This window comes from Polypterus senegalus, chromosome 3, assembly GCF_016835505.1.
Source record: "Polypterus senegalus isolate Bchr_013 chromosome 3, ASM1683550v1, whole genome shotgun sequence".
Taxonomy (NCBI): Eukaryota; Metazoa; Chordata; class Cladistia; order Polypteriformes; family Polypteridae; genus Polypterus; species Polypterus senegalus.
The window spans coordinates 143,214,832-143,234,378 of NC_053156.1; the positions used below are offsets into that span (position 1 = coordinate 143,214,832).

Here is a 19,547-nt window from a genome sequence, read left to right on the forward strand (position 1 = left end):
ATAATGGATGGATGAATAATTCTTTACATTTATATAGTGCTTTCTCACATGATTGAATGCAGCTAATAAATTTCTCTAATTCACTGGTGAGTATAAGAGCCTGTTTTTTTGGTTACACGATTCAAAGGTTCCATTTAGTATATTATGATCTCAATAAAAAATACACATACTGTACATGTGTGTTTTAGTGTAACTAATTTCATAGAAATCAAAGGAAAATTACTTTTTGAAGGTGGAATAAGTCTGTTTTTTGCTGAAAACCCTTCTGGGGAGATGTATCTTCTCCGTCATCTTCCTTGTAATCTAGAGAGATATCTGAATAAAGAAGAAAAAAATACCAGTATGGATGAATGAGAGACATAGTCCAGTGTTAATACAAAATCAACCTGACCATATCTAGCTTCAGGTAAAGACTGACAATCACCAGAAGAAATCTAACAAGAGAGTTCAAAAGAGCTTCAATTGAAGGCTATGCAGCATGAAAAATCAAGAATGAAATATAAATTGCGTTAATATTACTAACATGAAAACAAACAATACATGTAAACAGATGTTCTTAATCTCTCTATGCACAGTATAGAAGAAAATTATGGGGAAGTTCTGACTTCACAGTTTCAACAGATGTACAGATTTGAAGAATTTCTGAATACACTTCCAGCATGATTCTGTCCATCGCTCTGTCTACCCATCTCTGTGTCCATGAATGGATCAAATGAGTTAATCAATTTATTCACTCATATGGATATCCTGAAATGTTCCAGTGCTGCTCAATATTTCTGCAGAGAAATGTTTTTTAAAAGAGGTTTAAAAGGAAAGTTGTCAGGAATAACAACAACTGCATACATTTTTGCAAGGTCTAGGGAATTCCTAACTGTTTAAAAGCAATGGAGCAAATCATCAAATAACAGACGTGAAGGTATGATATGTTAGCTACCTCCAGACTCTTTCACTTAATAGATATTTACACTTTGTTTACTTAATTTTAAAAAATGTAAACACTCGCAACAAGGATTATCATAAAACAGCCAAAGCTACCCGACTATTGGACCAAATTTTTAATCACAATTTTCAATGGTGACAGTAAGGCCTAGTAGCTAAGGTCCTAGATGTAAAACCACATTGTTGCTGATTCCTTCATACACTACCTAACCATGAGCAAATCATCTACCAATACTATGATGTGAGAGTGGAGGGATGCATGAAGACGGTATATGTTTGAGGTGTTTCTGTGGGTCATTAAACAAAGTAAAGTAAGCTGAAACCAACCTGTCCTTTTAAAACCCAATTAGTCACATTCATATCACAACCCAGGCTGAAATTCTAGGTTATCACCTCAACCTCAAGAATACACATTTCAAAAACCTCAGCTATATCACCTCTCAAATAATATAGTATGTTATTTCTAGATGGCCCAGTTAATGGTAAGATCTGTAAGCTACAGATCACATTTTAAACCCATCTGCAAAAGAGATATTTGTGGCCCAGTGGACAGATAGTTGTCTCTTTTTCAGAATGATATGGGACTGCCGAAACTGCCATTATAATGAAACTGAGAAATCAAGGCTCTAGAAGCACTGAAAAGATCACAAGGAAACGCATGCAATGGTTTGTGACTGTTTGACCCTTAATAACTGCTTCACTTGGCATAAAAAGCCACTATGAAATCTAAGTTCAAGAAAATAATACATGAAAAGAAATGCTTCATAATATTTATTAAACATAAAAGAAACCTAAACAGTAAAAGTTAGTTTTGTGATCCACATATAGCTTATAGTTATTGCCAGGTTTAAACACTCATTGAAAGCAGATATTGTCTTTTTCTCTGTAACCTGTAAAAGCAACACTGGTGGCTTCCCTTGAAAAACACGTAATAAAATCCCAAAAGTTGCCAAAGTCTTTATGAAAACACACTGCACTGTAAAACAAAAGAAAAAAAATCTGGGTATCCAATAAAAGCTAGACAAACGGCAAATGGGGAAGCAATCAGCTATAAACATACATTTGCTAAAGAACACATTGGAGTCTTACATAAGACAAAAAATAGATGTCAGAAGAAACCTACAGTTACATAAACATCTGAGAAAGTGTGAGAAAGTGAATATTGCTGATATAGTACTTGCTGAACTAAAGATTTTAAAGAGTGAGTCTCCCCCCCACCCCAATTACTTCAGCAGATTTTACACATTGAAAAACAAAAAATAATCCCTACTACTAAAATGAGCCACTGGAGGGATATTTCCACTTTCTAAAGCTATTTTCCTTTAGGCCTGTCGTATTATTCAAACAGACTTAGAAAACACATAACCTCACTAAACAGAAATTCACCCCCGCTATGACTTTTACAGTAAAATCTACAAACACCATTTATAAGCTGGTTTGGACCATTCTAGATCAAATGAAATACTATGAAATCTAAAAAGAATGCATTTCCACAATAATCTGATCAGAATATACCCTTACACATCTTGGCAGCTACATACGACACCTGTTGCAATACTTTGCTATTCAAGACAGCACTAATTGGCTCAAAAATGAAGCCTGCCCCAACCAACCCATACTGTCTGACTCCAACCAAGCCCAATATAAGCTCCTAAAACTGAAGGGCTGATTTGACAAAAGTCAAAGAATTTACATTAAGTCATAATAAATAAAAAAGTAATTCATTGGGCGTCCTGCTCATGTGTGAATTGTGCTCACTCAGCAACCTTTCAAGCTCTCTCTCCCTCTGTCTTGTTAATCAACAGTATACATTTATGCTTTTTAATTCACACTCAAAACTTTATGGTCTTAAATGGGCATACATGAAAATTCCGAAAGAGATGGACATCAACAAATAATTCATACGAATAAATATGCTATATCATTTTCTTTATAAATGCTATCCTTACAAACACTTAACATGTATCTACTATCGAAAATAACAAAAAATCTGGCTGCTACAGCATGTTAATATAATATTTATTTATTGTATTTTGTAGGCAAAACAAAACAGGGCAGATCTGGGAGTCTTGCTAGATTGTCATAGTTTAGTAGAGCATGTAAAATGTTGTCTGAAACTGATTAAATGCTATCATATCAGACTGATCTGAATCCGTAGAACCTTGTAAGAAGGAATACTTTGATTAGGATCTCAAAAATATATACAACACAAACTTCTTCAATTCAATTTTACCAGTAGCATTTCATCTGAATGTTTCTTAATTTCATATTATAAAATGTGCCTACAATCTTGTAATTCATTATTTTAGACTCCATGTGAGACTCCATGCACCACAGCAGTTCTCCCATTCTCTACAGTCACTAACCCATCCCATTCCTTGAAGCTTCTGTAATAAAAAAACACTGTGGTGCATAACATTTAAAACTATGGCTTGTATAACCAAAAAATCTGAAGCTGTAGAAGCAGGCTGGCATGAACACCCTCAGCCCCAATGAAGGCATTGGGGGTCTCAGGAAAGGCAGCAGAATCAAGATTTATTGTATGGTGCAAATACTGATGTACTACAGATGGCAATGAGAGTGCAGCCATAGGAATCTCTTACATTTATTACAATTCTTATCATACAAGACATTATTCATCCTCATCTGACTCCTGTCATTTCACTGCTCTAATCTTGCCTCTAATTAATTCTACCAATATTTCTTAGCTGAGGGGGTGTTAAACATGTCTCTGTCCATCATTTCTGTTTGACAAGGCCTATCCTTTCCCCCTACTAGCTCAGCGCTTTCTCTGTCTAAGCGAGCAGCCCATCCTTTCCCAGCTCTCCTGCATGTCTGATCATTGGCTTATAAACTATTGGTGGTTTCTAGGTCATACAGAATAATAAAACTATGTAGGCATAAGTCTTTTTAATCCTAACTCTTACATCTTAATGCTTAGTAAAATATAGTATTTACTTTTTCATGTGCTTATAATACTTTTCGAATATGTAGAGATTACCATTGTCAAGAATACATTTTTTCTCTAAAGCATACCTAATTTTTTTTACTATATTAGGGTAACAGTAATATGGGAATAATAATAATACATAAATACACAAATTTCAATTTACTTTTACATAAATGTATATTACACATAGGCATTTTTGCTGCATACTGACATTTCAATGCAGATTAAACAGGCATAATGTAAAAAGGAAAGGCCAGCCATACAGTTATTTAGCCAACTATCCTGGTTAAAATTTTGAGTTATCTGACACCAACTGTAATATTTTAACAAAATTTAAACTTTTCCTTGGGGACAAATAAAGTATAATGCAGCCATCTATCTAACATTCTTGCAGCTAATACATTTTTCTTCAGCCTTCAAAAAACTTAATACATTTTCTGTTGCTGGCTTCATTATGACCATGGACCATAAGCATACCAGAGCATTCTCAGTCACACTGGCCCATATTTGCATCATCAAGTGAAAAAAGGCAACATGTATGTAATAGAAAATCCAGGTTAACTTTGGGAAAACTATTAAATAAATAATATCCAAATTAGCACATATTGCTAGACCAAATAGATGAATCATTTTTAAAATTATATATACTGCATTGGTAATATTCAATACAAATGATGCTAAATTGCATAAAGGCTTTGCTGTCACTATAGTCTTGATTCTAGTTACACTCTTACTTATATTGCAACAGTTCAAGACCACTATTTATTATGAAATAACAACTTTTAATTAATAAATAATATCAGAACATACTTTATATTTAAAAAAAATTAATTTTCTTTTTTTTAGTATCTAGTCAAAGTCTTAACTATGATGCACATGTCAGAGGTCAGCAATCTGTCTTGAAGAGTTATTTTTATATCATGGAACTTATTCTTTATATAGATGTCTTAATTTTTCATATATATGAACTTTTTTCTTTATAGAGAATGTTGTAAACAAAGAATACCAATATCTTACATTTCCCATTTATAACAGTTTTTTGTTAATTATTTTACAGTGATGAGGAGTTAATAGTTTTACTTGCATAAAATTGTTTATCTTGAAAACTAGATATCTACTTAGCCTTTCATGAAAAATAACATTAAAAGACAAAAAAAAAAAAAAACAAGGAAAGACCCAATGGCATAATTAATTGTTACATTTATTTCTTTAGCCATTTTTCCTCCATCTGCACAAATGAAAATGGCACTCTACTTCTCCTGCCTATCAAAGCTTTCAATTACTGGTAGGTATATTAACAAATACGAAAGGTCCGCATTTCAGATATATAAATAAAGTATAATTTCTGAAGCAGCAGCCTGGGAGTGAGGAACAGAAGTTGCCCCACATTTGCCCTTTAACACATAGCAACTTACACACATTGACAGCACTTAATGGGTAAGTCAAATTTCAGGTAATTAATATAGTACCAGGACTACCAACGTAAAAACACATCTTTGCTTGGCTTAAGAAACAAAAAGAAACCGGTTCACATGCTGAAGAGCAAGTAATCAGGTACCGTCACTATGTGGACCTCAATCCTTAAATATGCAGAGTGGATGAGTGGGCAGGAAGATTAAGTAAATCATTTAACCTAGATAAGCTTTACAACTGAAAAATCATTCTTTTCCTTTCATATAGTGCAGAGTTTTGTAATTAATATAATTCAATTGCTGGTTTAATTGGTTTAAATCAAAACTTTAATTATGAATAATATCCTCATTACCACTTAATCATGCTCATTGTTAATGGGCAGGGAAACTATCCTGGCAGCAGAGGGCACACAGTGGGAGCGAACCCCGAACAGTGTGCCAGTCCATTGAAAGACTCATAATTTCACTCAAACAGAACAAATATGGAATCACCCATCACCTTAGCATGTATGTACAGTATTTGGGAACATGGGAGGCAAAGTGTAAGAGGAAAAAAAAAAAAAATCAGGTATGGGCTTCAAACTAAGGACATTTAATTTGTCAGACAGCAGTGGTCATGAATGCACACATTTATGAAAAAAATTCTCTGCATATACTGTACATTAAAATTCTCCTGAGATCATGAGGTCTGTTATTATAATATCAGTACAGATAAGTTGAAAGAAGAATGCAACTATGAATGCAATTGATCAACTTAAATGATTTCTACTCAGTTACACTAGACCTCGCTGCACCTCCTACTGGAAAGTTTTTTTGAATGCTTCCTTGATTTCTGCAGATTTTTCAAAAATATAACTACATCTATTTATGCAAAAATCTGGTCTAGAAGGAGCTGTATTTATGTCAAGCTGTGCACCATCTGTAAAATACTTATGACTGTAATTGTCACCTCTAATATTGTAAAGCTTTTTACTTTTTAACAATAGAATCATTTATTTGAATTGAGTCTTTTTCTCAATCTGTTTTAATTAAGGAAACTATTAATAATTTAGAAGCTGAATTTAATCACAGAGCAAGTGAAACAGCATTTCACAAACAAAATTCTAAATTTTTTTTTGTGCTGGGGCAGACAAATTAAAATACTATAAATGCTTAAGCTTTCATACCACAATTACATACACCGTACACAATAAATAAACACAAGTTCAATGCAATAAGAGAGGGAAAATATCTGCATTTTGATTCAAGTCATGGTCTTCTTTGTGGATTCATCTTATCCCGCTGGCTGAAAAAAAAAGGATAATCTTACCACTGATCCTTTTAAAAATGTATGCTACTTTCTATTGCCTTTTCCACAACCAGGGCACAACGTCTTTGGAGGGTCTGGTAAACACACCTTGGCGAGTAGCAGAAATGAAAGATACCATTCTAAAACTAACAAGATTCATTTAATGTTCTGAAATAGAAACCTCTGTTTAAAGCAAAATATTTGCATTTATTGGGCTTCTGAAAAACCTGTTGTGCTTCAAATGAGACATTTATTGGATGACATGCATATGTAATTTCTAAAAAATATTATGTTTTATAGCAAATCATAAAAAACAGGCTATACATTACACATTAAATTTTAACGCAGCGAATATTTACTACAGATGCTTCTTATAAAAGAAGTGTCAAATTGAAACAGAGATTGAACACTTGGTCTGTGCTTCTTAAGGTTTTACTTACTCCACCAGCTTTTATTTATTTATTTATTTATTTTTTTTACCTAGATCAGTCAGGATGCAATGTTACATACTGTATCTGCATATGCCAGAATATAATGAAAGTGATAATGTATATTTGACTCAAGATACAGCTGTAAATGTAGAAAATCTATTTAAACAGAACAGTACAATTATGAAAAAGAAAAAAAAAACTTGTTTAAAATTGCACATCAGCATATACGCATTTTGGAAAGTAAGACATCTTTGCTGTGCAGAATTAATTCTTAATTTACTGCAGTGGAGGAGGCTAAATGAATGACAGATACTTTCTACTGTTAACATGAAGCTAGTTGTTGAATAAATTGGTGTCTATTTGATAGTGAAGGCAGACACATGCAGTCGATTATTCACGATTATTCGACTTGCCTTTCAGGAAGTCCAATCTTGACTTGTTCCCTAACACGATGAAAGTTTAATTATTCCCAGATATCACATCTAACAGCAATAGAGGTCACGTCACTAGTCCAGTAAAATGACAGCAAACCAGATTCACTTTTAAACGAGACAAAGATTTACATAAAAAGATCAGAGCTGTGTAATATATAACCAAATTTAAAGCAGGAAAAAAACAGAATGCTCACAAAGAATTTCTAATGCACAATATAAGGAAAAAGTGTGAAAGCAGTTCTGTTATGAAAAGTCTAACATCTTAAGGTACATATTTTAAAAAAGCAGAATAAAAAAAAAAAAAAACACCTGTGGAAATTGTGCTATGAAAGTGTTGAAGTGGCTGGGGTATTTCCTTGGAGATGTACAGAATGCGATGTGCCTTTGAAATTCTGAACATGTAGATTTCAGTGGGGACCACGTCAACAGAAGCTCCTTTTTCATGTGAATACCTAATAATTGTTAATGTTGAATAGTGTGATATAATTAGTAATACTTTTGTGTTTTATTATTTTAGTCAATCACACGGCAAACTAGGTGTGCAGCCAATTTATCACAATCGTTCCAGTAAATGCAGCGGGGTGCCAAACCATTACTAGAAACTGAATAAAAAAAAACAGTATTTTGATGGTTTTGATAATCTGATTTTATACAGATTAGTTTAAGAAAGCGTGAAATTAGACGTTCATTAAAAGGCAATCAACCCTAACATTCGACGACGGTTGTGGAGTTGATAGCACATAATAACATATGGGCACACATATATTTGATACATTCCCCTGCATAATGAAATTATGGATCACGGGGTGTAAGAAACACTGTGCAGGAAATAACCCTGGACCTGGGTACCAGTAAGTTGCTGGGCATGCTCATGCACACTCAAACTGGGACCAGTTACTAATTAACCTAACCTGCACACCACAGGGGGTATGGGAGAAAAAATAGAATGTCTCAACCAAAACTCCTGACACAGGATAACATGCACGCTCTACACAGGTAGCAACTGGGTGCAGGATTGATGACGACGATGACATCACCCCAATTTTGGTAAAAAAAAAAATCTTGCATAAAAAAATAGATTTTTTTATTTTATAAAATCAGTACATTCTGTTCATTCTGTTTTATAGAACTTACTGTCCAACTCCTGAAACAGCTTGACAAATGTTTCCAGCTTTTCCTGCACCTCATTAATAACTTTCCCCTTAGCATACGTTAATATTTCTATGCATTTAGTAAAGGCAGTCAAAAGCTCATCTTTTGCCATTAGCCTGGAGAGAAAGATAAAGGAAAAGAGAGAGAAAAATTAGATGGTGATACAAATGTATTCACTTTAGAAGAGAATAACAATGAATGCCATTTTAAAAACAATACAAAAGGACTACTGTATTCAGTTTTTTTCCCCAAAATAAGACATAACAACAAAACATTTATAAAGATGCTGAACATTTGTTTTAAACTTTTAAAGCAGCAACACACTAGCAGTACTCACATCTATATGAATTATTATACTCTGTGAGAAATATGTACAATGTGAGGAAAAAAGACAAAATCAGTAGTTATAAGTATATAAGTGATAAATGCAGCTGTATATCAAATGTAGCTTTAAGTGATGCATACTAAACTACATTTTTATCAGTAACTAGAAAACCACAACTGGCATTCTGAAAATCATAATGTAGCTTGTACGCATCCACTTTAGTATTTGTTGTGTTCAGTGGAAGAATAAGCAAGAAAAAGATATTTGTGCATGTTATATTTAAACAGCATGACTTAAATAAATTCCATTGCCAGTACATTTTATTTACTAGTTGCTCAGTATCAAACTAAACAGCACAATTTAATTTTGTTAAGCAAAATCCAGTTAGTTTACTTGTACAAGCTATACATGCTGAGAGATAGTCTTTTTCATGAAGATGTTTCTTAATAATAAAAAAAAATTGATGATGTATTCATTCAGAAGGGGCGGCACGGTGGCGCAGTGGTAGTGCTGCTGCCTCGCAGTTAGGAGACCTGGGTTCGCTTCCCGGGTCCTCCCTGGGTGGAGTTTGCATGTTCTCCCCATGTCTGCGTGGGTTTCCTCCAGGCGCTCCGGTTTCCTCCCACAGTCCAAAGACATGCAGGCTAGGTAGATTGGCGATTCTAAATTGGCCCTAGTGTGTGCTTGGCGTGTGGGTGTGTTTGTGTGTGTCATGCGGTGGGTTGGCACCCTGCCCGGGGTTGGTTCCTGCCTTGTGCCCTGTGTTGGCTGGGATTGGCTCCAGCAGACCCCCGTGACCCTGTGTTCAGATTCAGCGGGTTGGAAAATGGATGGATGGATGGATTCATTTAGAAGTGGAAGTTAACCCTTTATGAAATATTACCTCATTAGAAACCTCTGGGCAGTGTAGACTATTTCTGTATCTGAGCAGACTTCTCTCATCCATTTTAATTTGTCTTTTTTACATTTTGAAATGTACAAAGTAATAAAATATTAACTTGCACCTACCTGTACAGCCATGCTGCACAGAAGTGTTGGATTTCACACTAACAATTGAGGTCTTGAAGACCAACAGTAAAATGTGCTTCAAATTAAAACAGCTAAGAAGCAGAGGAGAAGTTGATATTTTTCTTCTTAAAATAATGAAATTTTTATTTTGTTATGGAAACAATGTTACATTTTGAAAAACTGTTACTAGCAAATTAAACTGATAACTTCTTTTAGAATATAATAAGGTACCACCTCCCTCAATGAGTATGTTAGATGAAAAATACAAATTATTAAAAATTGAAGGAATGAATATGAAAACTATTTTGGAAATTAACACTGACCTTAAGTATTATACAAATTAAAAAAAAGTTTTACTTTCTTTATAAATGTTTGCTGTGGTTAAATTCTGAATAATTTAAGGAATCAAAAGTGTAATCACACTCATAGCATGGATGTAATGCACATTTTTGCCTGTTAATTAGTTGATGCTGAAAAAGCCAATTTTCGACTTACTTCTCTAGCGCACAGACAAATGGAGAGTAGAAAAATGTGGTTGACCTATTTCACAATATTATAAGTATTTAAAGGAATTCCGATGTAGCACAGAGGCATCTACAATACTTAAATAAATTATGTAAAATGACCATAACATCTTACAATTTGATAAGCATTAGCATAAAAATATATTTAATGTAGATTAGAACAAACTATTCATTGCATCAGTTAATTGTCAACACCTTTCGCAGATGTTTCACCTACAAAATCCGAATTGGTTTATTAATGCTATTCTTAAATGTCTCTAATGCCTAAAATGCCCAAGTGACATTTTCAATAAAAAAATTACATAAGTGTATATGCATATTTAGCTGCATCTTTATTTAATCTGTATAAACACCATAATACAAGAACAAAATTACATTCTGCAAATATACTTTTAATGAGTAACAGTGTAAACAGACCTTAACCTTATATGTTAATGATTTAATTCATTTCATGTAATTCACTTAATTAAATTAATGTAATTACATTCATTTAATACAATTATTTAAATTGAATGTAATTAATTTTGTTTTTACGAAAACAAACATGGCAAGTTTTGGAATATTACTGTTGCTTTCTGAAAATACTAAAGGAATGACAGCAGTATTACATTTTAGCTCTTTACATTCCTTTGCTTCGAATAAAAAAAAGGGAGACATTGCTTATGATTCTAAATTGATATTTAACCCTCAAGACTGGATCATGACATAGTACAGAGTTATATTTTGTGCATATATATTATTACTTCACATAACTGGACAATAGAACTACTGAGATACAGCTTAAATAAACCAGCACAAAGTACCAGCTCTGGAATTTATGTTATTGTTAAATCATATCTTCACAGCAAAATGAAAACACAGCACTCAGTCAACAGTTGATGCTTTCTATCAAACACTGCAATTAAACTCAACAAATGCTCAAAATGACAAAACTCCTAAAACAAAAGCCACCTATTAGATGAAATAAAATGCTACATTGGCCACTGGAGTTTGTTAATAAATACTACACATGTGGGAAAACACACATTATTCACTCTAAATATGAACCTGAAATGTTTTGAAAATGTTTAGAGAAACTGATACTGATTATATAATAAAAGAAACTAATTCAAGCGATGTGTACCTAACAGAGCCAAACAAGAAAAATGAAAATATAACAGGAGTAAAAAATATCCATATGAGGAAAAAACAGTGGCGTTAAAGGAGAGGTCAATAATTTCATTAATTTAAATCTTAAGCAAAACTAAAAGAAATAATCAGAAAACATTCTGTTTCACAACATAATATTATATGAGGAACTGAACCATATTTTACCATGACCTCTACTTAATCTGCAATTGCTCTGTCCTGGGTATGACGTTAATCTGCATCCAGCTCTGCATGTAGCCCCTCCAACCTGCAGGGAAAAACCTGGGGGTTGGTGGCAGAATTGGCACTCCAACCACCATAAAAAACCTCACACTTGTTCCATTCCATCTGAACTAGTGTGGTGCTGAGGTGTCATTCATTGCATGGCTGTACTCGGATCCTAACCTGGGGTCATGAATTGGTTTGTCATGTGGTGGTTGTGACAGTATGCTGTATCAGTGTGTGCTCCTAACCTCCTTGACTACTAGAATGGGCGGAGTGGTGGCTCTGAGGCTTGGAATCTGCACCGGCAATCAGAAGGTTGTAAATGCCAGAAGTAGTTCCACTCTGCTGGGCCCTTGAACAAGGCCTTTAACCTGCAATTGTTCCATCCTGGGTATGATGTTAACCAGCATTCAGCCCTGTGTGCAGGTCCTCCAACTTACAGGGAAAACTTGGGGATTGGAGACAGGATTGGCACTCCGACCAGCATAAAAAACCTCACACTGTTCCAATGTGGTGCTAAGGTGTCACCCTCTGCACTCGGGTCCCAATCCAGGTGGAGTGATGGGTGTGTCAACGTGCTATCATTGCATGCTCCCAACCTCTCCTCTCTACGGAGAATAGCTGCATTAATAGAAATTTACTGATTGGGAATTTAAAGAATATTGAAAGAATGCCTCTAAAGCTTCTTTGATGTGCAGCTCATTCTATCAACCCAATAAATTATGAACATGTAATGCAAAGATTTTGGGTTACAGCTCCAGCAATGTGTATTTTTCGATGTTGCATTCTTTAATGTATCAGCTATATTTAAGCTACTGTGGAAAAGGCACACTTTGACAGGACTAGTAATATCTTGATACTAATGTGTGATGTTCTATTTTTATAACTTCAAATCACATTTAAAAAAATAAATAGGAAATATCAAAATTTAACCTCAACTATTTATATAAAATAAATTAATATTATATAAAATATTCATGCACATAAAAAAACCCTAGTTGTATATAGTAGTAAAAAACTTTACTAGTAATTACAGATATAGATTATCTGCACATAATCACCTCAATAACTGAAAAGCAGATTTATATTCCTCAGTTTCCCATACATTCCTCTCCAAGCACATGCTGTGCAACTCTCTGATCTGAAAACAACAACAGGACATGACAAAGGATGAAGCAGCAGCTGAACAAATTCCTGAAAATATGGAGCATGATCTTTATCTTCCATGACACAGCTACCATACAACAACATTATTACTAATTTAAGATGACTGCTTACCTGTTTGCCTAAAGGGTACTTAGGGAGGGACGAAGTCAAAACATGCAGGCACCTCAAAACTGGATAATAATTCTTATGGTACAAATGGAGTTGTTTTAGTAGTTGCTGAACCACCTCCTATGGAGAATAAAAGATTGAAAATTTTAAAGGCTTAAAAATTTCCACTAATGAGTCTTCTTGCTTGTGTCAACATTAACTCCTCTTTAAATCACTAAAACACTTTACAAAACAGAAGAAGCCTATCACAAAAATCATCACCAGACGGAATGGTGTAACGGGATTTAACATAAATAAAAATAAAGCTGGTAGACACTGGAAACAGTTCATAGCCAACCTAGAAAAGATGGAACATATAAATAAACTACATTTACAAAAGTGCTTATTGACAGAAATAATCTATGCAAGGCATAGCATAGCTAGCATTGGCACAGAGACTTACGAATCTGTATCAAACTAATTAAATACAGGAATGGTAGTTCTAAAATGTAAGAGATTAAATAGGGGCTTTAGGTAGGTTGAAAAGTTCAGGGATAAACAGAGAGATACACAGATAAGGTGTCAAGAATATAGGTTTGAAAAATGGTAAAGCCATCACCAAACACACATCAAACTGTATAATTGTAAAAGGTTTATGTGAAACAAGCAGTATACCCTGGTTGTTGAATTCTTGTTTTAAAAGGTCAGAAATTAACTCCACTGAAAATTAATATTTTTTTTGTATGTAACTTACAATATGTACTTGTAGTGATGGAGATGAAAAAAAAACTGAATGTTTTCACAAAGAATGGAAAGAAAAAAAATTGATTTAGTAGAACCCAATTGAATCCAGTTCTGTACGATGGCAAATGATGTGAAAAATGTCAGTTGGGGGGAAAAAAAATCTCATACTCATAATTCACATATCAGCAATCCAGCTGATGCTCAAAACATGCAAAACACTCATGTTTTTTGCAATACTATTTTTAAACACATAGCATGCACCATAAACCAGAAACACATTCTATAAATACTGCACTTTTGAATGTGGTGGTGTATTCCTTTAAGGTTTTTCTTTATCAAACAATGCTTTACTTTGATTAATAAAAGCAACTTTTGACGTGTTCTTTCTTTGTTCTACTACGACAATACCTCTGAACACGGGTTACAGGATATGGTGAGGATGAATCTGTATCCAAGCTGCTTTCTTTCCCAAAAAAAAATTGTATTAACATTAGAAATAGGAGTGAAAACTTGAGATATAACAGGTGCATTATTCAAATTTTAAACTTTGTATTAATATTTGCAGAGTGAAGCGAGCAGGACAAAGCCTACTGGTGCAATAAAATATAAAGCATTGCTAAAATCTACTAAGAAACATAAAAATTATTAGTTCAACTATCTATCTGTCTGCTCAATTATCCTCTCAATTCAGGTTTGTTGGAGGCTAGAGCCTATCTTGTCAGCACAGGTCACAAATCAATATTATTCCATTATAGGCCTATGTATAACTCCACTATTCAAAAAAGTTACTTATTATAAAATGTTATGAATTACAAACATTGTGTTACTTTTTCTTCTTTTGTATGAAAAACTGCACATTTCACTGGCCACCATTTGTTTTTACTGTAAATCCTAAGCCCAGAGCCAGTTCATACCAATATTTTGATGTGTGCAAGGAAACAAATTGTACCTTCATACGCTGAAAACAGGAAAAATTTTTAAATTTTTTTTTTCCATAGCCAAGTGACGAATTGCACATTGTATGAGCTGGCGGCATTTCATCAGGCAAACAAGCAGCTTCAGTGCCAGCTATAGAGGAGCCAATAAAAAAGGCAAGCCTTTTAAAGTTGCATAAGAATTCCAACTAGCACGCAAACGGCAAGTGAGCTACCTAAAAGAGCGATGTAAAAGACCAATAAGGCATCAGTTAGCACAGCATCAGCCCGGCGTTTCAAACTGAATTAAGTCAATTGTAATGATTGTGCCTTTATGATGACACTTAAAAGAGCATTTTGTATTATAGTTTCTGAGCAATTTAACATACAGGTGATCTGCGTATAATTTAAAGTGACAATGAGAGCTTCTGAAATGTACCCAAGATGAGCAAAAGTGGTATCACAGTACAAATTTCTCTAACTTTAATTTGGAAAGACCGTCCAAAGATTGATTCCTGGGAGCACTCCTGGTTGCCAGATTAAAAAAAATAAAACACACAGACTGCAATCCAATTGATTGTTTCAAAACAATTCTTTCAGAGAGGACTTATGAATTGATGATGGTGTAGACAAACAGTCATGCTGAACATTTTTTAATTCTCCCTATGAGTTATCAACACATTTCTATTTCATTATTCTTCAGCCACCTACAAAAATAAGAAGCATAAACTGGCCTATGTAGTCTGTAGCAACAGGGAATATAAACTGAGTTACAGTGAAGCACCTATGTGAACATAGCAAATTACTAATGCATGCAATTAGTTGCTTTGAATGGTTTATGCACTTTAAAATTTGGTAGTTGTATGCTTTCCCCTGTTTCACTAATAAAATAATATTTTGAATCTTTCAAAAAAAAAGAGTTTTCAGAAGAAGAAGAAGAAGAAAAAAAAAAAAATCGGCCAACAGCCTTAAAGGGGGAAAAAAATTAGGCTTCAAAGAGTTCACTAACAAAAATATATATTTCACTACAGAGGTACAGTTTTGTTGTTAATGAAAAATGAAACAATGTACATTTCTTACTTCATTCTCCTAATGCTAATTAACAAATGTAATTGAGGTTCTTGGCATGCAGCAGATCTTGATGTGGTGTTAAATTGGGAACAATTAATGGAAAGGCCTCCAAACTAAATGTCAACCAAATAAGTTAAAGCAGCAAAGCAGAAAGTAACAAAAAGATGCATTTTCTTTATGCAGAAAATTATGGGACATATATTCAACAATAAAAAAGGTACATGAAAACATCACACAGACAAAAAGAAATTTAAGCACCGGTGGTATGTTTTACTAGTCTGCAGCGAAGTAGTAATGAACCTACACTGTTCTGGAGGGAAGGAGGAACACAGGAAGAGTTTAAACTTCTGTTTAATTTACTAAATAAAAGTCAAACTGAATTTTCTAGCAAGGTTTCAATACAAACCTTGTAAAAGTGAAGATATGTCAACTAAAAAACAGTTCTGCCAATAAAACAAAATATTTTCAAATTGTAGAAGAAGTCAACCATAATAAAAAAATCACCTTCAGGTGGTGGTCATCAGTCAGCAATTTCACCTGTTCATCTGGCTCCTGATTTTCAACATATCTTTAATAAAAAAAAGAATAATCCCACAAATCAGATACAATTCATACGGTTATGGACATTTAAACAAAGCACCTAAGACACATAAATGTTTCTGGAGTGCAAATTATATTTTTCAGACTATTTGGTCTTCTAATTTCTTCACTAGCAAAGACCTATAGACACTTCAACTCTTAATATATAGGCCCTGTTCCTGTACAATATCGCCCTTCCTTGCCAGGCAACCACTTCCATCACAAAATATATTTTCAAATTAATTTAATTATGTGTAGTAATTACACACTCAAAAATCCATTATTAATCTTTTTATTCTTGTATAAGCAGGTAATTTAAAAGTACGATGCTCAAAATTCCAACCCAAATCCTAACGAAAAGTTGTACATTTAAAAATGAGCTTTTATTCCTTTCTCATTGCATATTAATCGACAATGTCTGTAATATATATATTTATTGAAATACTTTGTTATAAAGCAAGCTACCAAGGTTGTCAGTTGATTTAGTGCCATAACCAATCCTTAAATGTTTTTACTTTTACGAGTGAGGAAAATGATAATTTGGTATTTGCAGAGAATAAAAGGCCAATTTACATCTCTATTTGCTTTCTTTACAATTCTTGCTTTTCTTTGTTGATTTTTGCCAATAATGTATTTTTTAATGATTTGGGATATACTGAGAAGTCAAACAAATTAAAACAATGCACAACATAAAAAGGCTAAACTAAAAATTATACCCAGCTAAAGGTCTTTAAGATACTGTCAGTGTTAATGCTATTACCATTAATATTTGCTTTATAAATCATTGGGTCCAGACCTCTGGTACCTGCTTAATGTAGTTCAGGTACATATAACCCCACCTTTTTTAATTGCCTTAAATATGTATATTTTAGAATATCGTTGGTTTTTGCTCACAGCATAAAAACTTCAGGTAAGCAATAGTATTGGGACAAGTGTCTGCTGGGTATTATGTTATTAGTCAGGACTTTTTGTGACTGTACTGGATTTCATAGGCCTATATAAACATGAAAATAAGAGAAATATCCATGTAAAAATTATACTGGATTTCTTTAACCAGTGGATGCTGAGAAATAAAAATATTGAATCATAGCATAGGACTTGGACACAGAAAAAAAAAAATCAACAATACAGGATATCTTAAAAGCAAATAAACAAAATCCCTGGTGTGCTTAGCTAGTGGTGACAACAACAGTAGATCACATAAAGGCGGCAAATCTGAATGATGACATAAATAATTTACTATGAAGGAAAAGTCTAGAACAACTACTGCTAAAGTTACCAAAAACCTCTATAGTACCACTATAACAGATACTAAAACCTGCACCTCAGCGCTAGGCTTTTTCCCATTGCAGGTACTTTTTTCAGGAACCAGGAACTTTTTTTAAGCTCATGAACTTTTGTAGCATTCTCATTGCAGGAGCTGGGGCCATTTGTAGTTCCAGGTAAGGAGTTCCTGGTACCTTTTTAGCTACTACTCCAGTGTATGTACTTTTTATTCAGCCTGGAAGTATTGTGGTGTGGCTCATACTGACTGGTTGACCAGAAGCACTGGTGCCAACTGACAAATTTGTTAGTAGTAGTGAAGATGGAGTACCACACTTTGCACTGGATCACTATTTATAGCTGCCTCCATTGTGTACCATGCCATGCACCGCACTGAAGCGGTAAGTCTCTTGTGAACTCCTGAATGTGCCAGACTTCAAAATACATCACTCTTTTTTGTACACCTCATATTTTGCATAAAAGTTACAGTTTCTGTTGTGCGATGAGAATACAACACATGAAAGTGATCCGGGCCCTACATCAAACAGGAACTAACTGGTTCCTGAAAACAATGTTCCTGTGCTGAGAAAATGCCTATTGACTATAAAAGACATTAACACACGAGAAGTAAAAAGGATGGTTTTGAAAATGCTAAAAAGGTTAATTTTTGGCAAACCTTTAGTTATAAGAAAGTATGGAACCAACTATAAATGGTGCAAAAGATGTCACCTCATATATAAAATATGGACAAGGTGGTATAATTTCTTTGGTATATATACTTACTCTAAGACAAGTTCACTCATCTTTACCTAATAGCTGTAGCAGCAGAATGACTTATTAAGTGTTTTTAAATCTTTACTAGCCTATGTTCAAAAAATTGCTTTCTCGCTTATTGGCTAACACCAAAACACACATGAGTTTGCAACCAAGGATTTAATTTAAAGAGGAACTGGAACTTAAATCTAGACAGGCTAAGTAAATATACAGAATTAAGTTAAAATTTAAGTAAATTTCACTGAAAAACTGACTTTGACTTGGAGTAGGCCTGCTGAACAAGGTTGTATAGAATACTAAAAATTAAACAACTGTGAAAATGTAGCATATTTTGAATCTAAGAACTGCTTGATTGTAGCAACCTCCTTCCAGTGTACATAACTTAGATTAACTGTTTCATTTGATCTGCACCGAACAAGGAGACTGTGTGACAAGCAATGAGCTTGCATTTGTGTGAGGTCTTTGTTTATTGCAAGAATTGGTTTCCAGTGTAGAAAATTTTCTCCCATGTGCAGAAAAAGTTTAGAATAGTGTTCAGACTTAGTAATGCAATATCTTTCAGAATTGGAGAAGACAGAGGTTTGCAATGGTACTGTAGTTATTGGGGCTAATCCTTTTACAATAGGTTCTACTTGGTTATGCAAAGAATAGAACCTTTTACAGAACAAATGTGCTGACGAATTGGGGACTGGTTATGTTGTTTTCAAACATATATCAATGCACAAAAGAGGCTTTTGAAATTCACAAAAAACAAAACAAAACAAAAAAAATGCCTAAAGTAACATGGGTGAATTTTTATACTTATTTAAATTATTAGTTTGTATTTTTCTGTGAGTGAGTGAGTGTATTGAACTGTCACCCCAACCATGGTCTGTTTCCGCCTTGCATCTGAAGCTGCCAACACAGTTTCTGTCACTTGTGACCCAGATATTGGATTAAGCAAGTTCAAAAAATGGATAGATTTTTAAATTGACAGTGACCAGAATCATAAACACATCTGATGATGTCAACATGTTTACAAGTGACAACTGATTATTAATGTGAAAGGAAAGTACAAACTACAGTTTTTAATGAATCAGCTGATATGTCAATTAAGACTTCACTTGTAAATCCACATCTTGAATGAAAAAAG

General features: G+C 33.9%; 1 protein-coding gene across 1 annotated transcript in view; it reads right to left on the reverse strand.

The window, feature by feature from the left end:
• The window catches only part of orc3 (origin recognition complex, subunit 3), a 120,898-nt gene that overhangs the window by 21,400 nt on the left and 79,951 nt on the right, over positions 1-19,547 (reverse strand). The window contains exons 11-15 of the mRNA XM_039748007.1: positions 16,304-16,367; positions 13,095-13,211; positions 12,878-12,957; positions 8,589-8,722; positions 224-315 (exon numbers count right to left, since the gene is read on the reverse strand). Of these exons, the coding sequence (XP_039603941.1) occupies positions 224-315; positions 8,589-8,722; positions 12,878-12,957; positions 13,095-13,211; positions 16,304-16,367 (487 nt within the window). The remainder of the gene's footprint in view (positions 1-223; positions 316-8,588; positions 8,723-12,877; positions 12,958-13,094; positions 13,212-16,303; positions 16,368-19,547) is intronic.